The 24906-nt window shown below is 35.5% G+C and overlaps 2 protein-coding genes across 2 annotated transcripts; one reads left to right on the top strand and one right to left on the bottom strand.

Moving 5' to 3' along the window:
* Positions 1-9181: 9181 nt before the first annotated feature.
* Positions 9182-15378, bottom strand: LOC113301966 (lysine-specific demethylase JMJ706). Its single transcript, XM_026550796.1, has 11 exons — positions 15037-15378; positions 13594-13969; positions 13336-13492; positions 13039-13258; positions 12543-12596; positions 12361-12440; positions 11997-12274; positions 11494-11895; positions 10836-11182; positions 10500-10745; positions 9182-10119 (listed from the first exon to the last, which is right to left on the bottom strand). Exons 1-11 carry the CDS (start codon positions 15037-15039, stop codon positions 9718-9720), a joined length of 2565 nt encoding a protein of 854 aa, XP_026406581.1. The 5' UTR covers positions 15040-15378; the 3' UTR covers positions 9182-9717.
* A 2303-nt stretch (positions 15379-17681) lies between these two features.
* LOC113305760 lies at positions 17682-23533 on the top strand. Its single transcript, XM_026554764.1, has 9 exons — positions 17682-17746; positions 18635-18703; positions 19934-20364; positions 20603-21392; positions 21542-21808; positions 21906-22002; positions 22091-22584; positions 22686-22776; positions 23228-23533. Exons 1-9 carry the CDS (start codon positions 17682-17684, stop codon positions 23531-23533), a joined length of 2610 nt encoding a protein of 869 aa, XP_026410549.1.
* The last annotated feature ends 1373 nt before the right edge of the window (positions 23534-24906 follow it).

Consider the following 24906-nt stretch of genomic DNA (forward strand, 5'->3'; position numbering starts at 1 on the left):
TTCAGGGGAGCAAGATGTTGAAACCACAAATGCAAGTCATGGAGCTACTATGCAGGTATATCTTAAAAACTTTTTAACAACTATTTCTTATATTTTCTTTAGTTACTCAAATTTTAGGTATTGCTTTTATTATAGTTTCTCAAACATGAAAATTCTTGCCTGGAATGTCCAGGGTCTAGCAAAAAAGTTTACTAAAGACCAATTAAAATTCCTAATTCATGCTCAATCGCCTGATTTCTTGTTTCTCACGGAAACTAAAATAGATCAAGAAAGAATGATTCAATTAGCAAAATCTCTCAATTATTGTGATCATGTTTATCTAGATAGAATAGATCTTGCTGGGGGTTTAGTGTTAATGTGGAAAGATGGCATTAAATGTGAAGTCAAAGAAATATACAATAATATGATTCATGTAGTGGCTAATCTTCATGTAGCTAAATCAGATGTTTGGATTACGTTCATGTATGGTTCTACTTACTTTGATAGGAAGAAAGAACAGTGGGAAATTATGAATAGACTTAAGGAAAACTTGATGCTACCTTGGCTGGTTATAGGTGACCTTAATGTGCATTTGCATGACATTTCCTCTTCTTCTAGCATGTCTGTAGAGGATAAATATGTTCAAAATAGCATAAATGAATGTTGTCTTATGGACTTAGGCTATGTGGGAAGAGACTGTACCTGGTCGAACAATAATGTTGGAACTGGAGAGAAAAGGTCTAGAATAGATATGGCCTTAGGTAATCACTCTTGGTGTAATAATTTTCCTAAGGCAAAATTGCACCATCTAGGGCTCTGACCATTATCCCATAATACTGCATACAGATCAAGTTAATGTAAATCTTTGGAGACCTTTTAAATCCTATATTATGTGGATTAAGCACAATGCTTTTAAACATCAACTCGAAACTTCTTGGAATTCTGAAATTAGTGGTTCTCCAACTCATAAGTTAACTGGTAAACATCAGGCCACTAGAAAAAGACTATCTTATTGGAACAAAATAGAGTTTGGAGATATAGAGAGAAATATAATACTTTGAAAAAACAACTTTTAGATGTTCAGCAGGAACAATATTCTCATACTCAACATGATAAACTCATTGATATCAATAAAAATTTGGAATTCTAGTTTAACATCAAAACTGATTTCTATAAGCAAAAATCTGGGGATAAATATATTCTTGAGGCTGATAATAATTCAAGATATTTTCATACTCTAGCTAATAGAAGAATGTTTAGGAAAAACATTGATTGTCTTTTTGATACTGCAGGTAACTGTATGGATAATAAAGATGATATTTCCAGAACTCTTATTACTCATTTTAGCTCAGTTAGCTGCACTTCTAATGTTCAAATTTCTAATCATATTTTTGATATCATTCCTATTGTTCTCAATGAGGATATGGCTGATAGTTTTAATAGAATTCCTACTGATAAATAAATTTTTGACACTGTTAAAAGTATGTCTGCATGGAGTTCTCCATGGCCTGATGGATTCCAAGCAGGTTTTTATCAGTCCAACTGGAATATAGTAGGTAATGATGTTGTGAATGCAGTGCAAAGTTTCTTTTCTACAGGTTTCATGCCATCTGAATTTAATAAGACTTATCTTTCCCTGATTATTAAAGCTGATGCTCCCAAATATGTTATAGATTTTAGACCCATAGGTTTGTGCAATACAGTTTACAAAACTATCTCTAAAATAATTGTAAATAGAATTAAACCACATCTTAAGCATATCATTTCTCCCTCTCAGGCTGCTTTTGTTCCTGGTAGAATTATTCGTGATAATGTCATTATAGCTCATGAAATGATACATACTATGAAACATAAGGAAGGTAACAGTGGGACTATGGCATTAAAATTGGATCTCTCAAAGGCTTTTGATAGGCTGGAATGGCCTTTTTTGTTAGGTATGCTTGGGGAAATAGGTTTTCCTGCAAAATTTTGTAGTATGATTGAACAATGCATTAGCACAACTAAGATATCTATCCTTCTAAATGGTTCTCCTACTGAAGAATATTCTCCTTCTAGAGGTTTAAGACAAGGGGATCCTTTATCCCCTTATCTTTTTATTATTTCAATGGAATATTTGTCTAGAATGCTAATGTATGTTACTACTAATCATGTGATATCTGGAGTTAAAGCATCCACAAATGCTCCAGGTATTACTCACCTTTTATTTGCAGATGATATCCTTATTTTCACTAAGGCAGATATGCATAATGTGACAGGTATATTGGATGTGCTTGAGAAATTTGGTATGTATTTTGGTCAAATGCTTAATTTTGAAAAATCTAGTGTTTACTTTAGCAAGAACATAAGTCCTGAATTTAAAATTACTCTTGCTACAGCCCTTAGAATGACTAAGATGAAGGATACTGATAAACATTTAGGGATTACTCTCTTAATGGGAAGAGATAAAACTAAAGCCTTTAGACCTTTACTTCAATCTTTTGGCACTAGATACAAAAATTGGAAAGGTAAAACTATGAATCACTCTGCTATAACTGCTATGGTGAAACATGTTCTTAATACTCTGCCTTCTCACCAAATGGGTAGTTTTAGAATTCCTAAAACAATGATAGCTTATATGGACAATTTACAAATTCAATTCTTGTGGGGAAAGGAAAAAGGTCTCTATTTTATAGGTTGGAATAAGCTAATGGTGCCTAAATCTCTAGGAGGTCTAGGTTTCAGAAACTTAGAGCATTTTAATACTGCTCTTCTATCTAAAGTTTCCTGAAGAGCTAATGATGAAAACTCTCTTTGTTTTCAAATTCTTAAAGCCAAATATTCTAAAGATGGTAGTTTTCTGCATATAGATAAACTGAAAGAAGATTTCTCTTGGTTATGGAGAAGTGTTTACTCTGGTTTAGAGGTTATAAAACAATATTCCATTTAGGCAGCTAGATGTGGTACAAAATTTAGTATGTGGCTAGATTGTTGGATTATTGGCATGGATAGTCCACTTGTTCCCATTGTAGGATCTTCTAGCTATAGTAATTTTAACCTTGTTTGTGATTTGTTTCTTCCAGGTACAAGAGAATAGGATATAAACATTCTTAATACTCTTTTCTCCCAAACCTGTGTTAATCTTATTCTTAATATGCAGATTCCCACCATGGTGAGGATTTCATTATATGGAAATCCGACAGAAAAGGAAAATTTTATGTGAAAAGTGCTTATAACACCATTTGTGCTACTGAGGGGAATAGTATTGTCGCATATGATTCTGTTCCAAAAGAGTTTTGGACACATTTATGGCATTTAAAACTCCACATAGAGTCCAACTATTTATCTGGAAATGCATAAAAGATATAGTACCTGTTAGAGTGTATGCTCATTGTAACTGTGGTATGGAAACTATGGACCATCTGTTTTTTGAGTGTTAACTTGCTAGATCTATTTGGTTATCCATGAATATAAACATAGGAAATATTGCAAGTCAATTTTCTACAGTTCAGTCTTGGATCCTTACTTGGTTTATTTCAGGAGAAAGAAATGAAACTGCTCTTTGTTTGAGTGAAACTGATTATGTTTGCAGATTCATATGTACCATGTGGTACATCTGGAAATATAGGTGTTCTTTGGTCTTCCAGGGAGTAAAACCAAATATTCAGAGCTCCAGTACTAGAATCTGTAATCTTGTTGAACAATGTGCTAAAATTTATGTATCAAATACTAATACTATAAGCAATTTGTAGCTAAAAGTGTGGACTCCTCCTGAAAAACATTTTGTGAAGATTAATGTTGATGGTTCTTATATACCGGAAATAAAAAAAGGAAGTGTTGGACTAATAATTCGTGATTTTGTAGGGAACTGCATAGGAGCTAAAGGTAAATGCTTTGCAGAGGAGGTGGATGAGGTGGGGCTGAGTAATTTGAGTGAAAAGCATTGGAATTGGCTGTTGATTGGATAGAAGAGATGCATATTGAAAAAGCAGTTGTTGAAATGGATTGTGATAATGTATTAAAGTCAGTGATGGAGCAGACTTCTCAAGTGCATCGGTTCAACTCAAGTATAATAGAGAGAGTAAAATCTAAAATTAGTAGTAGTAAACTTTGGTTTTTCAAATCTATTCATAGACTAGGTAATAATGTAGCTCACTCTTTAGCCCGTAAGGCAAGAGAAGAGGAAGCAAATTTTCATTATATGTCAGACTTTCCAGAATTCATCTCCAAACTTGTGAAAGATGATTTTTGCTGCATTGCAGCTTAATGAATAAATTCTTTTTAGTATCAAAAAAAAAATAGAAATTGTTCATAATATGGATAAGATGGTTAATGCAATTATTTCCTACGACCCTCGCAAGCCCGCTTTTCTTTATGGCTCAACACACCATAATGAGATGATGGAACAATGGAATTACATTAAAGACATTAGTATTAGAATCAATCACCCTTGGATTTTAATAAGGGATTTGAATATAACTATGTTCAGTCATGAAAGATCTACTAATACCAATCTTACCACCATAGAAATCCCATAAATCCAAATCATTATAGATTCATCTGATCTTAGTGATTTGGGGTATGTGGGTACACAATTTACCCGGTCAAATAGACAAGATGGTGGAAACTTAATTATGGATAGCCTTGACAGGGTCATGTGAAATAGTTTATGGCTTGAACATTATGGTTCCTCCAAGGTTTATCATATAACAGCTATTAGTTCAGATCACATACCAATAGTTTTAGTGACAAACCCAAATAGTAACCAAGGCCATAAACCTTATAGATATTTTAAGTGTTGGGTTAGTGATCCCACTTCTAAAGATGTAATCAAACATGCATGCTTTGATCAAAAATGCATAATCAAAGCATGTTACAGGTTCACTTGCGTTTTAGTTTACTCATAAACTTATGAACGTTAAACATGGATTGAGGAATTGGAATTTAAACCATTTTGGTAATGTTTACCAAAGAGTCAAGTCTCTTACTGACCAACTTCAACATTTAAATAGCCAACCCCTATCTATTCAGAATGTTGAGGCAGTAAGGGGTGTAGAACTCGATCTCGAGCATTGGCAAAATGTTCAAGAAGAGTTTTATGCCCAAAAGTCTATACAAGATTTTATACAAAGTGCTGATAGAAATACCAATATCTATCATACTTCTATCAATAGAAGGAAACACTTTAATCACATTGAGACTCTGAAATTATCCAATGGTGAATGGTCTTAGGATAGGAATGACCTTGAAGACCTATTATTAATCATTTTAAAAGTATAAGCTCTATTTCTAAGTCGTTTCGAAACGCTGAATTTCTGAATTGTATTGAACCTTGTGTGACTTCGGATGACAATAGTTATCTTCTTAGACCTTTGTCGCTTGGGGAAATAATGGAAACCATCAAACAAATGTCCTCTTGGACATCCCTTGGACCATATGGTTTCCCTCCAGGTTCTACAAACAAAATTTATAGTTGCTTGAAGTTGGTGTCTGTAAAACTATGTACTTTCTTTGAGTCTAAACATTTACTTAAATTAATGAATCACACGTTTGTATCTCTCATTCCTAAAGTCAGCAACCCTTCTTTTCCAGCTGACTTTAGGCCAATTTCCTTATGTAATACTAGTTACAAGATAATCTCTAAAAATTTTGTAAATATGATGAAACCTTTATCTAGTAAACTAATCTCTCCATACTAAGCTGCGTAGTGCCTAAAAGACACATTTCTGACAATGTTGTCATAGTATAAGAGATAGTTCATACTATGAAAAGGAAAAGGAAAAAGATAGAAACGGTGTCATGGGCCTTAAACTTGACATGTCGAAGGCCTTTGACAGAGTTGAATGGTCATTTTTTATTGATATTCTCAAATGTTTTGGCTTTTTGCAAGATTGGTATACTCTTATTTATCAATGTATTAGCACCACCAACATTTCTATCATGCTTATGGATCTCCATGTCCCTGTTTTAAACCAACTAGAGGTTTAAGACAGGAGGTCCATTATCCCCTTATCTCTTTATTTTATGTATGGAATTGTTAACTAGATATCTTGTTCATGCTAAAAACAACAAACTAATTCAAGGGGTATGCATCAACAAAGAGATTCCTAGTGTTTCACACTTGGTTTTTGCCGATGACTACCTTATAGTTGTCAAAGCTTCCCTTGAACAAGCTAATAACTTGATGGCTCTGATCAAAGATTTTAGCGATATCTCTGGTCAAGTCATTAACTTAGACAAATCTGGTTATTCTTTTTAGCAAAAATGTTCACCCAGATCTTGTTATCTTTCTTATCAATGAGTTGGCAGTTAAGAAAATCGATCTAAAAGAAAAATATCTAGGCATTACATTGTTCATTGGTAGAAATAAAACAGAATCATTCAGTTATCTTCTTGAGCATTTTGATAAAAGAGTTGCAAAATGGAAAGGAAAGCAGTTTTCTCAAGCTGGTAGATCTATAATGGTGCAACATGTTTTGAAATCCTCTTCAATTTATCACATGAGTACTTTTCTCATATCAGAAACCATTACACAAAGAATGGAACAACCCCAAAGGGATTTCTGGTGGGGCAACAATAAATCAGGTGGTTTTTACATTAAAAATTGGGGAAATGTTTGTTCTCATATATTACAAGGGGGTTTGGGCTTTAAAGATTTAAGAATATTTAATAAATCTATGCTTGCCAAACTAGCCTGGACCCTCATCCATTCTCCATATGAGTTGTGGGTCAAAATCTTGAAATGTAAATATTTCAAGAATTGTCATCCTTTGCATGCTAGGAAACCATCTGATTCATCTTGGTTATGGAAAGGTATAGAGGTGGGTCTTGAAATCATTAGATAAAACTCAATTTGGGAAGTGCGAAATGTCTTAAAGGTTCATGCATTTACTAACAATTGGATACCGGAAGCTTCTCTTCCTTTTGTCATACATATCCCAACCCTGACATGCTAGTTGTTGATTTCATTATAGCCAGTACTAAGCCATGGAATGTAAAACTTATCAATAGTTTCTTCATAACAGAAAATGCTCAAAAGATCTTTAGATTAGAGTCCCTCTCACTGGGAATGATAGATTGGTTCGGTTGCATACCAAGAATGGTGAAAACAACCTATAAAGTTCTAGCAAGCGAGTTTCAATTTATACAGAACCCCCATCCTAGTCAACCTACATACAAAGCTCTTTGGAGATTCCCGACATTACCCAAAATACGATTCTTTATATGGAAATTTATAGAGAATATTCTTCATACCAATGCCAGACTCATGCAATATAGAACCCAAACTGATTCATGTTGTCTTTGTGATACCAACTCAGTTGAAACAGCCGAACATCTTTTGATAAACTGTCCATATGCGAAACCAGTATGTGCCAATACTCCATTTGGCACCTTGTCTCTTTTAAAGAAGGAGAAGAATCAGTCATAGATATTAGGAGCTGGTTTGATGATTGGTTCAAAAATAGTCAGAGTTTAGCAATTAAACAATCGATATTTGTCACGGCTTGGTGTATTTGGAGAGACTGGTGTTTTCGGATTTTTCAAAATAAAACAGTCATGCCAATAAATACTGCCAACTGTGCAATGAAACTGATAGAAGATATAGATTATAGTATGCCTGTTACATATACTCAACCAGTTATATTACATACACCTATCCAGGCTCCGAACAACAATGGCCTGCCTGATATGTGTAGTATTCTTTACTGTGATGCAAGCTATGACAAAGATACTAATGAAGCAGGTTCTGGGCTTTTTTTAACTGATATGTCAGGTACCTTTGAAGGATGCAAACTCATCAAAGGAGTAGCGAGAATGGCGGAAGAATCATAATGCATTGCCATACTAGAAGGAATAAAATGGATGCAAGATAAAGGCATAAGTAGTTTCTGCATTCGCAATGATGCAAAAAATGCAATCACTTATTTGGATAATAATAACAACCAACTGTGTTGGTTTAGTCAAATAATATTAGATGACTGTCAGTTTCTTTTGAATAATTTTTCATTCTCAAGGTTAGATTATGTTAACAGAAAATTTATATCTTTAGCTGATAAAGCGACCAAGCATTGTAGAAGACACAATGTAACAAAGGAATGGCTGGGAGATAAACCTGCCTTTCTCCTAAACATGTAATATGTTCTTTGGAATGAAATTTATTATCTTAGCAAAAGAAAAATAGATTAGATTAAACACTTGGTATTTTTTCAATTGACTTTGGTATTTTGCTTTCCTTCTGTCGGAGTACCATGTCCAATTTTTTCATATTCGGTGCCTCATACTTCACGGATCTCGAATGGTCCTTCCCAGTTTGGTGCGAATTTTTGAGCGCTTGCGTTTCTTTGGACATACAGGGCAATGGCCAGCACTATATCACCTTCTTTGAACTCCCTTGATGGGACTCGCTGGTTGTATACTTTGGTTAAACGACCTGTGGTGCAGTTATGTTCGCGGTTTGAAATTTTTAGCTAGGCCTATGTACTATACTAGTACAGATTTGGATTTAAAAACAGGAAGAAGCAGAATCTGGTTCTTAATGAACACAACAGCTAATAATAAACGAAGACTAATTTCATTACTTAGCACAAATCCCAGATTATTACACATCAAATAGAAGATTAACCTAACTCTAGTGGACAGGAAGTGGACATGCGTCGATATCAGAGAGGCTGCTAACCACCCAATTAGCCGACAGTGTTAATATACCCAATCATGGGAATTACTCAATACACCCATACTAATATTAGGGGCAGACTAATACAGAGATACAGCCAATGGTCAAGGGAAGGAATTAGGACTATGACAGCCTACTTGATTCGGGGGTCCAAATCAGTTGCCTGAAAAATGAAAATCTCTCATCTACAACAACCCAGCATAAGTATAAGATTCAGATTGAAGTTTTGCGCATCACTAAGTAATATGATGGAAAATCAGGCCGATGTTGCCGCCCCACTCACAGCAATCGCTGCCAAATCAACAATCCTGATAATATAATGACAGGCTATCAATTAGTTGGATCGGGATTATCAAAAAAAAAACAAAAAAAGTTGGATCGGCAAATAACTGAGACAGCACTCCCAACAGTTGCTGGATCCAGAACGAAAAACGAAAAAAAACCTTAGATGGTTTTTTGTTGTGAAAAAAATGGACTCCGGTCACATACAAGAGCTTTGAGACGAGCAGCTGAGACATTCAGCTATTAGACAAGGAAAAAACAACACAAGGAATGTTAAAACTAAACTCAGCGATTTTTTTATTAGATCAGTTCCGAGGTACACAAATGATGTGTTACCCATCGTTGTAAAGAATAAAGAAATTGATCGGGGAAACATAGCAGGAGACTTGCCTAAACTGAGACTCTGATAGACCTGTGTAAGGAATAGCCTAACCCTGTCTCACAAGATGTTGAGATTGATCAATCAACCAAACCAATTTACACATTCACATTTCTCACAACTACCCAACAACTCCTAAATATTCTGTGCAAACAAGTTGCCCTAGCCCAATGAGCGAAAAAAACCGCCATCGGCCAGAGAACAGAAGAATCCTAAGTGATGGTTGCCTCCATTAAGGCAAAGCACAAGAAGAATCGGTTATTTTCTCCAAAAACCCCGCTTTTGTTAATAGCTGTTGTGTGCTCCCACTGTCAAATTCAGCTTTCCCCTAAAAAAAATTGTTAGAGCCCCTACATTGAGTTAAGAATGAAGTTAATAGCGAAGTCGGGCAGAGGATATACATCCTCGAGGGAAGGATCCTCATTATTCATTCCACGTTTCTGTCAGTTCCCCAATATCTACTACTGTTCGGCCCAGCCTGCTCACTGTTGCTAAAGTAATACGACGGGCCTTTAACTTTAAGGCGCTTTGGCTCAATATCAACAAATGATGGTTCTCTCACAGTCTTTCCTCTGTTCATATGGAAGTTCGGTTTTCTGCTGATTTCTCTTGCTCGCAAATTGTCATCCTTGTTAGAAGCTATGAATTTGGTGCCTGGTGTAATTGCATTCCCTAAGTTGATCCTGTTCTTCGAAGCCAAAACAGAAGCTTCTTTCGAGTTAGAAATGGTTACAAAATGCCGGTCCGTTTTCTTGGTAGTGTTACAGTCAGATGATTGTATCTGCTCATTGCTCCCTTCTGGATTGAGCTTCCTGAGCCTTTTAAGCCTCTGATAATAGAAAATAAAGAGTTTGTCAAGCTACAGGAGAAAAGATTAATCCACAAAACATATAATAACTAGCATCTCAAACCAGTGCTTGTCAAAAAGGCATTTCAATTTAAGCTCTTGTACAACGGATCTATGGTAGTCTCTATATGTTGAAATCATACATGCAAGTGAAGTTGTAAGCAAACCCGGAGGTAAAACAAAAATGAGTATTTGCTCATTCAACATAAACCGGATATCAGTTTCTGGATCCTTTCTCAGTTAAATGGGCTGCCTTGATACAAGGATGAAAATAGTGACCAAAATACCAATGTTGGAAATCACTTTTACTGTCCAATTGTAATACAGTAGCAGATATAAATATTTACAAAACCCATACATACCTGTTGCTCAGAAAACTTCAAGTCCATATCCTTTACAGACCTTTGCTCCATTTTCATGGAAGATCTGCGTTTTACTCTGAATATCTCTGTATCAGAATCATCATCATATTGATCAACATTGGATGAGATATGAGATCCCTGAGAACTGTCTCTGGTATAACTCAAAGATTTGTCATATAATGGAGAATATTGTAAAGGTTTACATGCGCTGAGTGGTACTTCCTCAGAACCCTTGGTAGGAACAGCCTGTTAAGAGAGATTTTGAAACAAGATTAACTAATAAGTCCAAGGCCTCAAGGAACAGAAACACCAATTTCATGAAAAGAGCGAGCTTACCTTGGGCTCTAGAAACGAACATAGTGTTGACGCTGCAGATGCGAGAGAAGGTTCAGTTTTAATAAACTCTTCACTGTTCAAATCTCGCACATGACACATTGTGGCTGTTCTAGCTTGGAGATTTTGCTCAAATTTTATATCACAGTACGGAACATAGCCGGACTGATCAGGGCCTGGAAATAACTTTGACTGCAAACACAAATCACTTCCAGATTTTAGTTGCTGTTGAACCTCGTCCAAAATTCCATCTTCCTTCTCAAATTTCTGGGCCAGAGCTTCCATTTCAATAAGGTCTTCCCTGACATAAAGATCACGACTGCCGCCACATGGGCAAACTGATTCACTCCCTGCATTAAACCAAAACAGAGACAAAAGATCAAACTAATTTTTTCTGGCATAAAAGGGTTCATTTACCCTATCGTAAGTGCCCCTATAACACCTTAAAGTGCTGATATTAGGCAAAGACAAATCTTGATTGTATTGACAATCCTAGCAAATATCTGCCTTTAGCTCAGCTGATACAACACAATAGGAGGTTTAATTGGGACTTGTGATGAAGCGCTATACACCCGCCAAAATAAGATAAAAAATCACACCTCCTGACAGCCAAACAATCTTCTAAATGGTGAATCTAAAATGGAGTGGAAGATATGCATACCATGAAGGAGGCAAATCGGTTGAGGAGAACAGTTGCACTGAACGGATGCTACATAGCAATCTCGTTTGCAAATACCGCAGAGAACCGTACCACGAGATGTCAAAGAAACACTTGAACAAGCTCTTTGCTTCATTAATGACCAGCGAGCACGATGTTGGAATCTCATTAGATGCACAAATGAAACCTTAACGCAACGGTTAGAATCCAATTTCAAATACTCCCCATCCTGGACATCAGTTGTTACGGATGAAGACCTAGAAAGAAACATTGCTTCTTTGCAAAGAAGTTCCTCGTGAGGAAGAAGAGGAGCTCTATTAAGAAGTGCATAACGTCGGCTAGCCACAGCCCCCAGTGGGAACCAATCACCGATTGCAAAGTTCACTGCCTCACCACAGTTGAAACCTGAATTTGCAGAAATTCAGTTGTAAAAATGAATATAAATCCCTTTTTTTTTGTTAAATGTAGACCTCAAAATGACTATAGGAAATATAACAAGTGCATACCATGACTAAACCCTGCATGATATGCCCGTGGAAAGGTGATAACAAACTCCCCGGGCTTTTGTACAGCTTTATACACAGGAACATCGTGTTCTAGCAAAATGTTTGGAGGAAATATCGTCGTTTTACCCAAAAGTTCATCAAAGGCACCATCTTCCCCATCAGTGGATAGAATATCCTGAGTGTAGACATGTTCACGAACAACCTTTTCAAAATCAGGAGCAGCGTCACCAGGAATCCCATACCAAGTTTTTGATGCCCCACAGTGATGATAATTTATGCTGACAAATGAAGAAAATGCACTCTCAGTGGAAAGGTTAAGGGAGGGAGGGAGGGAGGGAGGGAGGAGGGAGGGAGGGGGGGAGACCTGTACAAGTAGTGATCTTCCACATGCCATGCAAACAAACTGAATAGCATTCCGATGTAAAGCATGGGATCGGTTACCCCCTAAAACAATATACGGCCCAATCATCATAAGAATCTCAAAAGTTATGATTATTTAAAAAAAAAAAAAAAAACTTAAGAATAAGCAAGGAAAAATTTCAATACCGGAATCCCATTTTCGAGAAGACGCAGTATGGAATTAGGCGACCGAGAAAGTGTCTGAGATACAGAAAAGAAAACAACCAGTGAGTTTCTTAGCATCGCAATGTGATCACAAATGGAAGTGATACTGACAAACATAATTCCTGTTACAATAATATGGAACACCTAAACCAGACTACAGTTACGATTAGGTAGTACAAGAAACATGTTAACAGGAGAACCAGCGGAACTAAAAATCCTAAAGAAGTTGACTAGCTGATCCAAGTCAAAGGTTCTACCAAAGTAAAAAAAAGGTCGACAATTAATGTGTGTGGAGGTAGATTAGGAGCACATAAATTAGGAGCAAATATATATACCACCAAAATAAGCATGTCTAGAGCAGAGAATTAAGACCAGGCAACACGAGAAATACAGATGTCGAACATAAGAAATTTCTTCGCGGCACATCAAACAACAGAAGGAAAAAAATAAGTGACTTGCATGGTAAAAGAATAAACACCTTTAAGTTCCATTTACTTTTCCCAAGCTGATCAATAGGAGAAGACGAAAAAGCACTACCATCAATATCACATGCATATTCAACAGATTCTGTCTTGCCACAAGCTATTTCATTCCAGAACTCCTTCTCCATATATGTGGAAGGAAGACATCCAGCACTATAATATCTACGAGCAAACACCTTGTTTGCCATCTTCTCAAAGTCCCGAAATGTATAATTTCTGAAAGAATAAAAATAAAAAGAGTTGAAGACCTGAATGAAATAAGATGACACAACTCTTTTTAGACAGTAAATTACCTTCCACTCATAAAGAAAGTGACTTTGTCTTCGGTACTCCACTCAGCGAGACGAAGAGGTTGCACTCTAGTCGTGAACTTGAAATTAGCTTTCTCTTTCGTCAGTACAACCCCAGCTGGAACAGATGCATTGACTGGAGAAATGATCTTGCATATGCCTGAAATTTGATGCTCGGATTTAATTCTATGTAGAAAGGAAACAACAAAACAAGCACCCATTAGGGGTAGGTAACTGTATTTCAATCACTATGCGAATTACCATATTTTGCAGCCTCTGGAGCAATCTTTTGCAGATATACTAAGGGATCTTCAAATTCATCCTTAGTTGGATAAAATATAGGGCACTCTGGAATTTTGTCAGTCCAATCCTGATCAGCTATTTCAAACTTATCCACCTTATGCTTAGAAAAAGCATCTCTTCCACTCGAACCTAGCCGAGGAAAAGTGGCTGGGTGAACGTTCAGTCGAGTCCCACATGATGTGCCTCTAAGAGCATCTCCTCCACTTCTGGTCATCATATTAGTAAAATTTAAAAGTTCAGGTGCAACACCTGAACTCATCCGCTGAAACCTCTTCTGCTTCAAAATTTTTAACCCATTGTTAGCATCACTTGACAAACAAACCCTTCCTTCCACCTGTAATCATGTGAAACAGCTGAGTGCTTAATATCATACAAAGTACGTAACAATCAAAGTATCTGCTTCAAACATACTGCATACAGCGGGAAGGGAAAGGGTAAGAGCGCCACTAAGGTAACACATTATCCAAAACATTTATAAGTACAAGTACTTTATCAAACAAGATGTATGCGTCCAAACCAAATTAGTTGTGGACAAGTCAGGATGACAGTTTATAATGACCCTACATCACCAACATTACATATTATTACACACTGAGAAGCATCTTAAGGTCAAAAAGTTTCATGGTTGACAACATTTCACATAAACACCTGCATTCTAGAATCTAGAAAATGTCTCATTATAGTTGCTGTTGTGTTATTTTGAACCCTAACTCAGTTGAAATTTAATATGAAACCATTTTAAGTAGTCATACAAAAATTATATGTCTTGCATTACTTCTAAGACAGCTTAGCATTCAGAATCTCTAACTTTACAATTGGCAGGACACAGCTTGAGACCCAAAAACCACAAGTATTCATCTGCCCTAAAAATCTCTACTGATACAAAGTCTTTCAAAAAACAATAGAATCAAACATAGCTTCACCATCCAAATTGATACAACAAATTAAGGAACACGAGATAATGACTTCCAGAAAAAAAAATTGTTCTGCTAAAAAGGGAAATTTAATGCGAAATTCATGAATCCAAACAAGATACAACCCTGTATATTTTTTGCATTGAACATTTTTGCAAATTTTAGGACATTTAACAGAAAAATCATGAGTGCACAACAACAAGGAAAACATAATTTCACATATACTCTCACCTTCTTCGTATCGAAACACAAATTTTCCATTTTCCCAAAACAAGGAAAACAGAGATGAAAAAGCACCAACTGTAACGAAAATTAAAATGGAGATGGAGAGGGAAATAACTAGCTGAAAATCCTAGAAAATCTATCAATAGCCGAAGATAATCAGATAATTTTCAGCAGATCCAAACAACAAAAATGCCAAGAAAATAACCAACAAAGCAAAAATAAATAATAATAATAATAATAATAACAATCCACAACAACATACCATCTCATACCGAGCAATTTCTGAGAAACCTCCTTTATAAACCCTTCAATTAGCAAAACACACCTCAAAGAAAACCCTAAAAGAAGATCTTCACCGTGAAATATCCAAAATAATACTTATCTAATCCACATTCTACAAAATCACAGAGATCTGAAATTTTCCGCTTCCAAACCAACAGAATCTTCAGGCAGGGAAACAAACGGTTGAGTAATTTGGTTCTGGTGGTTTTCCGGTAGAGTAAAAAGAGGAGGTTTACCGGCGGAAAAGAAAGGAGTTTAAGAAGAGGAAGATGAGAAACAGTGAAGGAATTTTTAGAAAGGAATGCTTAGAAAACCGGAAAATAAGAAAGGATTTGGTTATTTATAGATTCCATTTATAAATAAGGAAAAAAAGTTATTTTAGAATAAGCGATTATTAAAATAAATAATTTTTTAATATTTAATAAAGAAAGTGTGAAAGAAAGCGGTAGTTCTGCAGTAGTTAAGTTTGGTTCAACCAAACAATACGCCGGCTTCTACAAAACGCGGTTTTCATTTCGTAACTTCCTTTCCCCGTTTTTTTGGCAAATTTACTTAAATAGACATCATAAATTACTCCAGTATACTGACAGCGCGTTCGTTTCAAATTTTCCAAATCCGAGAAATTCAATTTTGGGGTAATTATTTTTCTCTCGAATTGGATTCCATTCCCTCGATGTAATGGAAAATGAGTTTTAAGGGAATTGGATTCCTACATAAGTCAATTCCGAAAAATTTGCGCATGTTCGGTTCAAGAGAATTGGATATATTTTCCCGGAATCTAATTCCTAAGCTCCCAAAACCTGTACCGAACGCGTTGTGAGTGTTGTCGGAAGAGCTACGAAGGAAAGAAGATTAATAGAGGATTATCAGGATTATTCTCACCGAGGCTGTGTTTGGCACGCCAGTATAACAATGCAAGACATTGCTAATTATATATGGTTACAATGTCATGTATTAGGAATAAATATACATGTAGTATTTTTAGTGGGTGGCATGAAAATAAAATGGATATGATACAAAGATGGAATTCTAATTTGTCAGGCCATTAAGTGGTTTGATGGTTGGTATGCTCCCTCCCATTATAGAGGTAGGTGTTTAAATCCCGTAATTGTCACGGATTATCCCCTAAGGAGTTAAGGATGTAGTCCAAGACCACTGTTCCAAACTATTATAAGAAAAAGATCTATCTCTAGAATTTAATTACAAGAAAAAAAAATTTATAAATACATGAAAAAGAAAAATATATTAGAAAAACTTAAAACATTATAATAAGAAAAGAGTTTTAAAAACAAGTAGCTAGCTCAGCTGGTCATCCTCGTTCCTTAAAGGTTGATGCGCTCTAGAAGGTCACAAGTTCGAGTCTCCAATGCAGTATTGCAGAATTTGACATGGATGGTGCCCCGCTTGCGATATAATCAACCCCCTTATCCGCTTTGGCTCCCTTGGCTGGTTCCTCACGAGGCTCGCTGGTAGGCTAACACGGCAACCTGTTCAATTCATATAGTAGTACGTCGTACTTAACTTGTTAGGCTTCCAACTAGTTTCATGTAATAATCGTTATCCAATAATATAATAATATAGAAAAACTAATAACAAAAATAATCAGTCCATGCCATGCCATTTCTGCAGTTGTTATTCGTAAAAACATTAAATACCTCGCACAATGCATATCACATGGTTTTGAGTTTAGAGTACTGGCTTTTACTACATTGGGCGAGTTGGGTGACCATATGATTGTCTTCTTGCAGCGATTGAAGAACTTCCTTGGTAGTCATGATGTGGATAGCAAAGTAGGTAGTTTTCTTTTCCAAAGGGTAGGGTTGGCTATCCAAAAAGGAGCAGGAGCACAACTTGTTGCCCGACTAACAACCAAATCCGTGTAAAATTTCTTTTTGTATTATTATGTTAATAATATTCATAATCTTAATAATATCAAAGAGTATATAAAAAACTATTATTATTTTAAAATATTAATTAAAAAAATCAAAGAGTATATAAAAATTAAAACTAAATATTTAATAAGTAAAAAATAATAAAAACATTTCCATAATAAATTGAAAACTAATAATAAAATTTACCAAAATAAAAGGGAATTAGTCATTTATATCCCAAAGATATGGGCCGATACACATCCTTGCCCCATTTTTTTCAAAATTTTTAGAATTGCCCTGCCGTTTAAAGTTACCGGTCAAAGATGTTTGAGAAGTGGGGCCTAGCTCAGCTGTCAGTTGAAGGTCCAGGTGTTGTGTGGGCATTAATATCTAGCAAATGAAAAAGACTAGTGTAACCTTTCTTCTTTGTTTCAACTCTATCGAGTATGTGAAGATCAAAAAAAAATATTTCATTGTTAGAGAAGATGGCGGGAGAGCAGACAGAACAATCTGGTTTGAGAAGATTACAAGCATGAATTTAGGATATATCCCAAACTAATTCAACTGATGTATCCTTATCAAGATATTTCGCGCCAGAAATTGGTTAGGGTTTCTCTCAGAATTTTGTTACTCTATCAGTATATAAAGAATCAATATCTAAGTTTGTTTTCTATGCCTAAACCAGTTGATAGAGTGTATTTTTCTGGTGAAAACCTAAGTAATTTCTAGTGAGTAATTTCTGTTTTTTTAAGAAATGGGGAAGAAGATAATGGTTGATGAAGAACTAATGAACAGGAAAACTGCTGCAACCTCTAATAGGTATAATTCGTCTAACCCTAACTATGTTTATCTATTTTTTTGTTATAGATGTTCAATATTTGTTCTTCTTTGGGTGTTTTTTTGCTCGATTTAAAATTAGAGATTTTTAATTTGGAACTTCTTTAAATTAGGGTTTTTTAATATATCTTTTCAGGCTGTAGGGTTATTTGTTTTTATTTTCCAATTACAATTAGAGTTTTTCTGAACAATTTTAATGGAGATGTTATATTGTCGGACTCGATGGAATTTTTTCTTTAGATTAATGGGTTCCTGAAATTGAATTTTCTCAATTACTGTTTGTTTAGCTCTTGACGTGATAATCTGGGTAGTTTGTATAAAAATTTTGGTGTAATTTGGATGTTCAATATTCCCTTGTACACCTCTTCTAGTGGAGATTTTTTTTCTTTCTGTTGATACTATGAGTGCCATGTACATAGCCTGCTTGTTGGATGTCAAGCGATATTCTCAAACTGTGTGGTTATAGTGGAAGGGATTTTTTTCCTGGATTATGAAATTGTATCTTCTTTTTGTTATCACTGCTCTTGATTTATACGTGTTTCTGAGATTACATTTCATTTTTCATAGCATTACAATTTATTTTCTGATAATATTATGCTGGGTCATGCTTAACAATGGGGTTCTTATGGTATGTTGAAATGTTTGTTAGTGATTAGACTGACTTGAGTTTTGTGATGATCTCCATGCAACTACTGTTGTTTAATTAATGGAATCCTGGCACGTAGCATATGCCTTGCTTATGAAATTTTCTTCATTCCTTGTATTTGTGAATTTCTCTGTACTTTCCGTGTCTGCAAATGTTTCTTGTGCATATCTATGATAACTTATTTTGAATGTTAGTAACTTGTTTTTGTTGTTGTTCTCTTGCAGTAACATGGAATCTAATTCTGGACATGTGGTTACAAATAGTTGGAGGAAACACGCCCAAGCAAATCAGAGGTAATTAATCTCTTTGGTCATAATATGTTAGTAAAGATGATATTTTTCTGTTAGTTGATCGGTAGCACCTGTTGAGACGGGGATCATATTTTTTTGTGCTAAACCATGCTTTAGCTGATTTTTCTTAGCGACGGGGATCATATTTTGTTGTGCTTCGTCCGTCCTTGTCCTTAGCTGATCGGTAGAACCATTTTGCTGTTCATTCACTTATTTATTATTTTATCACTAATCATCGGTATTATGACATTCTTAGAAGTGCATTAGTTGAGGCAGTTTGATAGGGATGTTTTTGTTTGACCATGTGATTGTGTTCTCATGGTCGACGTTATGTACTTCCATAAGCCAAGAGTAGTTACATTACAGTATTCTGTCAGTCCAGTAATTCCATTTAGGGGATACTGGATACTTAAGGGTTGATGTGGGGTGTAAGTACAGTTCTGAATGGTTTGGTCATTTCAACTTTAAATCAACTTATTTGCTTTAACCGGTAACAATAATTGAAAAATGTTTGGCATGTGACGAGATCAGTCAATCAATAGCATATGTGCATTAACAAATTTTGAGATGGCCCAAACCATTTCACATGTGGATTAAGGGATTTTTGAAAGTATCTTTTTAGAAATTCAGTTCAATTTTTTTTTTCTTAAGTTAGATATATGCAGTTTGAATGGATTTGGTAACTAAGGTACCGACCTATATGAAGTTAAAAAAAGGCCACCAGTGCAACTCTTTTATACATTTATTAAAAAAGAAAATAAATGTGAATGAGAATTATTACTATAAATCTATGGGAGAGGAATACTCGGTCATATTCAAAGATTGAGTGGAAGAAGGCACATCACAAAGCTTGGTTAATTATGTACTTAGTGTCTTTCATGTTGCGAGCTTTTTATGTGTGACAAGAGGAAAATCTCGCTGAATCTCTTTAAATTAGTTGTTATTGCTAGCGGTAATGACTCAAGCATGTTCTCTAAGTTTTGACCTGCATGACGTTTTTGTCTCTCGTTAATACTTGATGCTTAAACTGTTGAATAGTTCATTGTGACCGTATTTGTTTCTTGTTGTCTCAATCTTAACTTAGGATGATACAAAAGTGATGGCATAAATGGTAATCCTTTTTATTGCTTCCAGTTTGATTGTTTGTCTGCTAGTGTGATAATATGGTGATAATGTTTTTTTTAGCATATGATGAATATCTTGTAGTGATAATGCTCTTTTGTTATGTAACAGTGATTCAACACCTCATAAAGGGCCAAGGGCAACTTTATCTCCCAGGAAAAGCCCAAGGCTGATTGAAAAAGCTAAAAAGACAGTTGGTGTTAATTTAGTAAAGATGGTTCTGGATTTTGAGAACCATGTTGAGGAGCCGACACAGGCTAGCAGTCAGGACATTGTGAATCTAGATGATGATTCACTAGGTACTGAATTCTGGAAATCAGCCGCGGATAAAGTAGATGTTGTTGAAGAAGCTGTCAATGCGACTAAGGAATCAGTGTTGCACCTTCTGAATCTTAATGCAGATGATTGTCACCCGGAATACCAACCATGGAGCCAACCACCCATATACAGTGAGGGTGAAGATGATGCAGATTGGAAGGAGTTTTTACACAATTTTAGTATGAAAAACAGTACTGGTAAGGATAGTGAGGAAGACGATGAAGGTAATGTTCATATTTTGAAATTTTAGAACTCGTCGATTATGTTATGTTTGCAATTTGATATTAATGTGTATTTTTATATGCTTCTGAACATGTATATGATCATTATGACCAGTTGTTGGAGACGTATGATGAAGTTGAAGGTAGTATTGGTTTCTCTTTTAAAATTTGGTTTTTATAATGATATAATGATACCTGGTGTGTTAATTACTTTTTCCTTGTTGATTGTCATGACATGCAGTTGCCAAAGAAGTTAAGGAACCACTGATTGATTTTGAGATTGAAGAGGGTAAAGGGAAGGAAATTGCTAATGGATCGGAAGATGATTATGGTCCTGAAATGGTTTGTAGGCCATTACCTAATCATGAAGTTAAATTGGTTGATAATGGGAAACATTGGTTTAATGACAGTGATTTTGAAGATTTCCTTACTGCTGCTGATTCAGTGGATCATGAGTTATTCCCTGAACTAGAAAATCAAGTACAACTTTTAGTTGATGACAAAATTGATGAGGGGGTGGAATTTCCTGACAAGATCGCTTTTAAGAAACATCTCAGAAAATATTGTGTATCTACTAGGACAGTATGCAGGTTTACTAAGAGTGATAATATTAGAATCAATGATGTGTGTAAAGGATTTGGAGATCCCATTCTATGTCCGTGGTATATATCTGCAAGGAGGATCCCTGGTGAGGCGACTTGGAGCATAAGAGATTTCCACTTGTACCACACTTGTATTGGGGATCCTTATGAGAGGAATTCATGTGCAAATTCTGAATTTGTAGCTCAACATGTGATCAACAAGCTAAGGGAGTCACATGGCAAGACTGTACCCAAACCTTCTGAGATTGCTGCCGAGTTTTGGACAACCCACGACACTTTGATCTCGTATCACGTTGCATGGAAGGCTAGAAACAATGTGTTGGAGAGGATAAACGGAAGCTTTGATGAGAGTTTTAGACTCATACCAAGTCAATGTGAAATGATCAAAAGGACTAATCCCGGATCAATTGCTACTTTCACTTATGGAAGGTAATATCATTTCTTTAATTGTTCGTAAAATTGATTAGTTCGAGTTCTAGTTTTTAAACTCTCCTTGTTTCTTTGTGCAGAGACAATTAATTTGAATCTGTGACCATATCTTTTGATGCCTCTATGAGGGGTTTTATAGATGGTTGTAGAAATGTGGTTGGGCTGGATGGTTGTCACCTGAAGGGAAAGTATGCTGGATGTCTACTATCTGCCGCTGCTCTTGATGGGCAGAATGGATTGGTTCCTTTGGGTATCATGGTTTGTAGAAACGAGTGTGCGGAGAACTGGTTCTTGTTCTTGAATAATCTCAAGCCTAGATTGGATAATCATCCCGTTGAGCCAATCTACTTCATATCTGATAGACAGAAGGGTTTGAGAGACGTTGTCCAAAAGTTGTTCCTTACTTCACCACATAGGTTCTGCTTCAGGATACAAACTAACCTTAAACTTGATCATTTTATTGTTACAAAATACATAAAGTATGTTCTATACTAACCCTCTAATTCATGGCAGGCACATGTATGCAAACTTCAAAACGCACTATAAGGGATCTAAACTGCACACACTATTCTGGAATGCTGCTAGAGCTTATAAGCCTAAACACTTTCAGGTTTGTTTTAGTCCGTAAATGAAATGAGTGACATTTTTTATTCTTATAAAGTAAAATTCTTGTAACACTAAATATGTTTCAACTGTAGGCACACATGAATAGTATGATGTCAGAGAATGTTAGTGCTTGTCATTATTTGATGGGCGAGGATCCTAAAAGCTGGTGCAGGGCCTTTTTTGACCACAAGAGCGCTTGTGAACACTTGAGTAACAACTTTTCTGAAAGTTTCAATAACATGATAACCAACATTAGGGAGAAACCTGTCTGCAAGCTAGTTTTGATGTATGGACAGCTGGTGATGGAGCTATTTTACAAGAGAAGAAATGCTTGTGTTGGATGGGATTCTGGAGATTTGGTTCCTACTGCCAAAAAATTACTGAAGAAGATGTTTAAGAAAACAGGGGAATATAAGGTAGAAGGAGCGCTTGCTGGCAAGATTTATGAAGTCACAAGCATACATAATACAGTATTCACTGTTGACCTTGAGAAACATACTTGCAGCTGCATGCAATGGCAGCTGAGGGGTTTCCCCTGTCAACATGCAATCTGTGCTCTGCAGCAAATCAGACCCAGTTGGGTTGAGTAAGTGTGTAGAACACATGTAGTTTTAACTATGATTCTTTCTTTATTACCAATATGTGAAATGTTAAACCTGTTTTTTTTTCTTGTGTGCATTTTTATAGGTATTGTGCCAGATACTACTCAGTGGATAACTACAGGACCACGTATGCCCCTGATATGGTACCATTGGAAGGGCCTGAGGACTGGGATGAGGTTTTTTCCTAACTCTCAACTATTCATGTTTACTTGTCTTTAATTGGATCTGATTTATGTGTGCACTATGAACTTAGACAACCTTCTATATTAGATTATTAGGTTTACCTTAAATATTTGTGTGTATCTACTTAAAGTATAATTGTGATACATGAATTCAAAGTACTCTGTGAAATATTTGAACTCAATTCTTGTATGAACCCTGTACCTAGCTACTTAATGGATTTTAGTACTTGTAAGCCGGATTCCAGACTCTGCAGTAACATATATAGTGTAGATATTTAGGATGTTTAATTTTTGTGGCGGCTAAGTAATCATTTTTAGTATTTTCATTCATTCTTTGTTTTTTTTGCTATGTCTATTACTTGGGAAGATTATTGTACACATATTACTTACTAGTTTGTTGATCTCTTTATGCAATATTAACTTTCTTTGTTCTTCTCTTGTACAGCCAAGAACAATTATTGTTCCTCCATTGCTAATTAGGAAACCAGGCAGGCCTGGGAAGAACAGGAGGAAGGCCTATAATGAGACCCTATCTGAGAAGAAAGTCAGGTGCTGCAGCAAATGCAAGCTGCCTGGTCACAACAAGACAACTTGTCCTGGTGGTGCAATTGGCTCTAATCCAAAGAGAAAGAGGTCTACATCTGAAGAAGGCGGACTGGCGTTTCAATCCCAATCATCATCACAAGCTGGAAGTGCTGGTGGTTCTATGCCTTCAACGAAGAAGCCAAAAAAAGCTACGACTCAGCAGTAGTGTTCACTGAAGATTTACTTGAAACTAGTTTTGGTTAGGATGTCTTTTGTTTGCTTTCAAGTGAGACCTATGAAACTTCCTTCATTTGCTCTGTTTATTTGGTTATATTTTAGTTTAGCTTTTACTTTGTTTGGATATTAGCTACCTCCCAGAGATATTGTTTTTGGATGTTTTGAGTATTGGATCTTTGATTCAATATTATCAATAAATGGTAATGTTAGTGTCATTGTCTTGCCTTGTTTTTTTTTTTTTACGATTTTATGGTTCTTCTGTCTGGTTTCTAACAGGTAAGACAAAGTTTGTCGATGAGATCTCCTGGAGAAACGAGGAAACAAGTTTAACTGAAGGGTATATTGGGCATCTCAGGTCACCCTAAATCTGCCACATCTCAGTTAACACCGGTTAACTTGTAACTGGATGTAAATCTTTGTAACAGGACTACTTTGTAAGTTTTCAAAAAAACGGGATTATTTTATAAACAACTTTAGAAAATGGGACATATCTGTAAATGACCCAAAAAAAATCTTGAAATTGAAATTGAACATTTATAAAGAATAATAATGATAAAAAATGAAAAATAAAAGAATCCAAAAAGATTTAAAAATAATAAAATGAAAATTAGCGATGACTAACCGGTGGACCTGACTAAACGGATTCTACCCACTTTACCTAGGTTTACCGGCCTTTTCAAAAACACTGTCTCGTCACTTTGGGAGAAGGAGCACATAATAGGGTAGCAATTGATTATTAAAAACACGGGACTATGCTAAGTTGTAACATGGTTACTAATAAAAGAAACCAAAATAACATAATTAAAACTGAAGATTTAATAAGAAAAAGAATTGAAAAATATAATAAAATAAACCAAAAAGTTTAACTAATACTAATAATAAAACTGAACATTAATTGTTAAAAAAATAATGTTTAGAAATATAAGCGGTCAATATTGGTCAATGGTGTAGTTGGAGGGTGTAATACAGGGTCGCGTTCAATACAAACCTCAAGAGGTGAGTATTTGATGTAGCCCTTTGAGGGTAGTAGAAACTACATGTAGTTGCTATGTTGTGTAATTTTATTTTGATTTTTTGAATGAACAGAAAAAACTCCCCCAATTTCATATATTAAATATGATTGTTTACATCAATCTGATACATACAAATTGAGATACATGAATAAATACAAAAATAGAAAAGTATTAAAAACATGTATTTCGTAGAGGAGATCGATTTAGGGATGGTGTGAAAATTCATATTCCACCATTTGAAATTTTCTTCAACTTTCTTCATTGAGAATTGTTTGTCTTCTTTATTAAGACTAGATGCTCTTCTAAAGGATTGATTTGCACAATATATCAAAATCGCGATCATATCTCG

This window comes from Papaver somniferum, chromosome 8, assembly GCF_003573695.1.
Source record: "Papaver somniferum cultivar HN1 chromosome 8, ASM357369v1, whole genome shotgun sequence".
Classification (NCBI taxonomy): Eukaryota; Viridiplantae; Streptophyta; class Magnoliopsida; order Ranunculales; family Papaveraceae; genus Papaver; species Papaver somniferum.

What these genes read in the sequence shown, in the direction of transcription:
- LOC113301966 (XM_026550796.1), bottom strand. An exon ending in AAAGTAAATGGAACTTAAAG is followed by an intron (nt 12,597 to 13,038) that starts GTGTTTATTCTT and finishes TCTGTATCTCAG; the next exon opens with ACACTTTCTCGGTCGCCTAA. An exon ending in TCATGCAGGGTTTAGTCATG is followed by an intron (nt 11,896 to 11,996) that starts GTATGCACTTGT and finishes CTGCAAATTCAG; the next exon opens with GTTTCAACTGTGGTGAGGCA.
- LOC113305760 (XM_026554764.1), top strand. Translation starts at nt 17,682, where the DNA reads ATGGGGAAGAAGATAATGGTTGATGAAGAACTAATGAACAGGAAAACT. An exon ending in TAGTGAGGAAGACGATGAAG is followed by an intron (nt 20,365 to 20,602) that starts GTAATGTTCATA and finishes CATGACATGCAG; the next exon opens with TTGCCAAAGAAGTTAAGGAA. An exon ending in GCTACTTTCACTTATGGAAG is followed by an intron (nt 21,393 to 21,541) that starts GTAATATCATTT and finishes AGATGGTTGTAG; the next exon opens with AAATGTGGTTGGGCTGGATG.